The sequence below is a fragment of the Sebastes fasciatus genome, chromosome 1 (genome assembly GCF_043250625.1).
Source record: "Sebastes fasciatus isolate fSebFas1 chromosome 1, fSebFas1.pri, whole genome shotgun sequence".
Taxonomy (NCBI): Eukaryota; Metazoa; Chordata; class Actinopteri; order Perciformes; family Sebastidae; genus Sebastes; species Sebastes fasciatus.
In genome coordinates, this window is record NC_133795.1 from 44,780,753 (window position 1) to 44,785,597 (window position 4,845).

The following is a 4,845-nucleotide window of genomic DNA, read 5'->3' on the forward strand; positions in this document are numbered from 1 at the left end:
CTCTCTCTCTCTCTCTCTCTCTCTCTCTCTCTCTCTCTCTCTCTCTCTCTCTCTCTCTCTCTCTCTCTCTCTCTCTCTCTCTCTCTCTCTCTCTCTCTCTCTCTCTCTCTCTCTCTCTCTCTCTCTCTCTCTCAATTTTGCATACGTCCAAATTAACACATACAGACACACACTACATAAACAAACACTATACAGTCTGAAACATCTCCGAGACTGCTGACAAAACATAGTCACCACACAACCCTCTTTTTCAAACGAATGCACCATCTCTCTCTCACACACACACTCCCACAGTCACACACATGCCGGTTGTGACGTCAAATGGCTCGCCCGGAGTACAGTAGATGATAGATTGCATCTAGCAGCCCCAGAAATGGACAGACAGAGCGGTTATTGTTCAGCTGGTATGATTCAGTGCCGGGACGAACCATGTAGAACAGTCTGTTCAAAAACCTATTCTTAAATTCATGGAGGAAAAAGCACCGTAATTAAGGTGCTCAATGTGCATGTCATATTACATCTTATTTGTTAAAATTTCAAACATGAATCACAGCTTTAGCAGTGTGTCATTTTAGCATTGAGGAAATCTTAATTACATGGTTTATTTTAAGGATAACAAAATGGAAACGGTGACGCTGAGTTGCAGTGGTGGAAAGTAAACAATTTTGAGGTATTTGTGCTTTACTTGAGTATTTCCATTTTATGCTACTTTATACTTCTGCTCCACTACATCTCAGAGAGAAATATTGTACTTTTTACTTCATTACATGTACCTGTAGTTACTAGTTACTTTGATTTTACAAACAAAACATGTGATCAACTTATTAAATATGATGCATTGTTATATATTAAAGGCCCACGTCCCTGGGAGAGACCCTGAAGTCCACCCAAAAATGTATCTTTTTTTTAAATCTTGCAGCACACAATAATAACTTATTATCTTATGTATATAAAATAAAGTAAATAAAATCAGGACCTTGAAGTTAGGGGTCATTTTGCATATTGAGGACTTTTACTTTTGCTACTTTAAGTACATTTTGCTGGTAATACTCTACTATTTTTACTCAAGTAGAATTTTTTACGTAGGACCTTTACTTGTAAAATAAAATGTTAAATATAATTTGCCTAAAAGTCAGAGGTCACTTTGTGCACAGTTAAGATGTGGTATATTACCACTACATATTGAAACAGGAAGATACAACTGAAGACAAAAGACTGTGTCAATATTGTGAACGAAATGAGATTGAGAACAAAATTTATTTCATTTTCTTTTGTCCTTGATATCATGATTTATGACAAATAATATTTAAAAAAGTTAATTGTTCCTGATTTAAATTTGATAGGTATGGAGACTGGATCTTTTTGATAATGTTTTTGTATTTTGAGAATATCTTTCTAAAGCATGGTATAGGAGGAGAAAAGTAACATACGATGGATAAATTCCTCAGACTTGTTTGGATTTGTGCGTCTTGTTCTTAGGGGGAGCTGTGTTTGTATGTCTGCGGCTGTTTATTTGTTGTATTTCCATTGTGGGATATATCTTGGTGCATCATTTGTGGGAGGTTCATGTTCACAATTACAGTATGTCTGGATGATGTTTATGTTTGGATGATGCTGGCGTATTGTACTGTCAGATGATGGTGGGCTGACATGCCGTAATGTTTGATTTGTTGTTTGTTAACGTGTCTAAATAATCCCATGAGAGATGGGTTATGTAAGTGACCAGACACGCAGATAAATGATTCATTCATTCATTGTAACAGAGTACTTTACAGTGTGGTATTGTTACTTTTACTGTATTCAAGTATCTGAGTACTTTTTCCACCACTGCTGAGTTGAACCCTGGATGTCATGGTTACAATCATGAATGCCAAACTGCTGCTTGCCTTCCACTTGAGCGTGTGTATTTATTAAATGCAAACTGACTGCTGTTAGGAGAGCAGAGAAGAGAAAAGAGACAAAAGGTGTGTGTTTTTGTGTAAGAAAGAAAGAAACTAACACAGAGAAGAAAAGAGGACAAAAGAAAGTAAAGCTTTCCTTTAGCATTCCAGACATTCCTTCATCTTTTTCTTTTTTTCTGCGCTTCTCTGTCTTTCAGCATGAAACGTTGTACTTACCTGCTGTGATCAAAGAGGTGGAACGAATTGGGTGAACACACTCACACACGCGCATAACTGAAACCAAAGCAAGGCGGTGCACTAAAAGTGACAAAGGAGACGGGGCTAAATAGAGCAGGCATCAATAGATTTATTAGACCGGGGTGTGTCTGTTCTACTGGATTGAGTTCTGTGGTGAAGCTGCTCCACAGGCCCAGATGGAGAGCGAGGAGGAGAGGGAAGAGAAGGACAGGGGGGTCGCGATAGAGAGGGAGTCCGAAAGTGGGAGTGAAATGAGACAGAGAGGAAGAGATGGAGAGTGTGGTGACAATGAGTAGACGCTGTGGTAAGAGAAAATTAGTGGATGTGGGAAGCGAGACAAGGGGAAGCAAATGGCAGTATAGAGGGAGAGGATGATAATTTAACGCTCAGTGGGGAAGGAACAAAAAGAGCCTCTCATCTAATCAGACTGAGGAATTACATTTTTTCTCCCACTTTTCTGCAGATAGAAAGTAATTATGTAAAACAAAATAAAAAACTTTCTCTCAAACAGCTGTGAGCAAGCACTGCGTCTTAACATCGGAGCCTCTTCCCTCTTGTCACTTTGGTATCTTTTAGTTTCTTTATGCATTAATGCAACTTGTGATTTTTAAAGCTAGATTGAAGATACTGGCATCGTATGGAACTAGAAAACCTAAGGAATCCATTGGTACCAACCATGTCATAGTATCTTGCCGTGAAGGAGGCTAAATAACGCTCCAAACCTACGCTAAATTTTGGCGAGGAATAACTGGCATGGCCATTTTCAAAGGGGTCCCTTGACCTCTGACCTCAAGATATGTGATTGAAAGTGGGTTCTATGTGTACCCATGAGTCTCCCCTTTACAGACATGCCCACTTTATGATAATCACATGCAGTTTTGGGCAAGTCATAGTCAAGACTTCAAGGTTTCTGGGCAATATTTGTCATTGTTTTGTGTTGTTAATTGATTTCCAATAATAAATATATACATAGATTTGGATAAAGCTGCATATTTGTCCATTCCCATGTTGATAAGAGTATTAAATATTTGACAAATCTCCCTTTAAGGAACACTTTGAACAGCTAAAAAATGTGCAATTGCCTGTTTTAATCAATTGACAGCCCTAATTTTTATCAAAATATACAACAGACAGCATGAAATGTATGTAAGTATGACAATCTTGTGGATTATTATAACGTAATGTATTGGATCTGCCTAACAAGTACAAACATGATATTAGGAATGTCTCTTATTCTGGCTTTGAATCTATGGTGACACATTTTAAGAAAATGTGTTGTGCGGAGGGAGCGCAGCCAGAAGGAGAGGAAGAGATAAAGACCGAGGCGGACGGAAGAGAGGTGAAGATAGTGGGCCGAACGTGACGGAGGTGGTGAATAAGTGAGGAAGCGTGGAGGAAAGAATGAGTGAGGAGGAAGGGTGGAGATGAAATGTGCATTCCTCAGCGGGGGCGCGACCTAGCGTGCATGAGCGCGTGTGTGTCCGTGCGCACACATCCCGAAATTACTGGGAGGTAACTTAATTCGATTTCTAACACGAAGATGATGGCAAAGACAGAGAGAGGAGGGAAGGTAGGGGAGGGGGAGGGAGGGAGGGAGGGGAAGCAAGAGCTGACTCACCGCGGGATGACAGAAATAGAAGAAGAGAAGAGGAATGAGCAAGAAAAGATAAAGGAGCGAGGGGACGGAGAAAAGCCCGAGACGAGAGACTGAAGAGAAAGTGACGAGCAGGATAATGAGAGCAGGAAATGAAAAGGATGCCTCGGGTTAAAAGTGTGTGATTTGTCTGGAGGAAAGAAAGGGATGGGAAGTGAAAGAGATTAAGAAAGAGAGAACACATATTTCCAAACATTAGAGATCATAAAATATTCTTGCACGTCTCAACATGCGTTTCCACTCACTATAAAAGCACACACACATACCCAAAGAGGAGTGTGTGAAGGCAACTGAGGATATTTCAACTGTGGCAAGAGACCAAATATGATAGATTGATCAACTTATCATCTGTTCCTTTGTTCTCTCACGCAAAAGACACACACTTAAACTCAGTGATTTATGGATGCACACACACAGGCATTCTGCACATGCTCACACACACACACACCAAACTGGCAATAAATGTTCTTAGAGAGCGATTTAATATCTGGTGATGTAATTTCACAACCTGAAGTGCTTTCCCACATACTTCAACGCTAATTTTGGAGTCTTGGGAGCGACATCAAAGCCCCAAATAATTTCAAATGCACACACACACACGCAGAGATAAGAGCGCCTGCTAATGACCGAAACGTTGCAAAGAGGACCGGGCAACTTTCTGCGCTGGTTCCAAGATGACAGCGTGTGAAATGAGTCACCGCGAGGCATCGAGCGCGTGTGTGTGTGTGCAAATATCATGTCTTGTGTAATATGACGGCCTGCTGCCAGACTAGCTGAGTCTCCGTCTCATCCAGATGGCTTCTGAAGCAGCAGACAGCTGGGAGTCCCCGACAACCAGGCAGCCCCGCTTCTTCCGTTTACCCATCTTCAAGGCAGCAGCGAAACAAATCCGCCAGAACAATCCATACAATTATCAGGACATGCTCCAATTTGTGCCAGTCTATAAATGTTAGTGTTACTAAGCAGAAAACCAAAGCAAAAACCACAGAGTTTGAGCTAAATTTCCAAGTCCTGGATTAGCTGCGATGACAATAAAATGAACCAAACCCTGGT

General features: G+C 40.7%; 1 protein-coding gene across 1 annotated transcript in view; it reads left to right on the forward strand.

Annotated features, from left to right (window-relative positions):
• LOC141771102 (high-affinity choline transporter 1-like) overlaps window positions 1-2,434 on the forward strand; it is a 5,401-nt gene extending 2,967 nt beyond the window's left edge. Inside the window, exon 5 of the mRNA XM_074641445.1 lies at window positions 2,309-2,434. Coding sequence (XP_074497546.1) covers window positions 2,309-2,434 — 126 coding nt within the window. The remainder of the gene's footprint in view (window positions 1-2,308) is intronic.
• The last annotated feature ends 2,411 nt before the right edge of the window (window positions 2,435-4,845 follow it).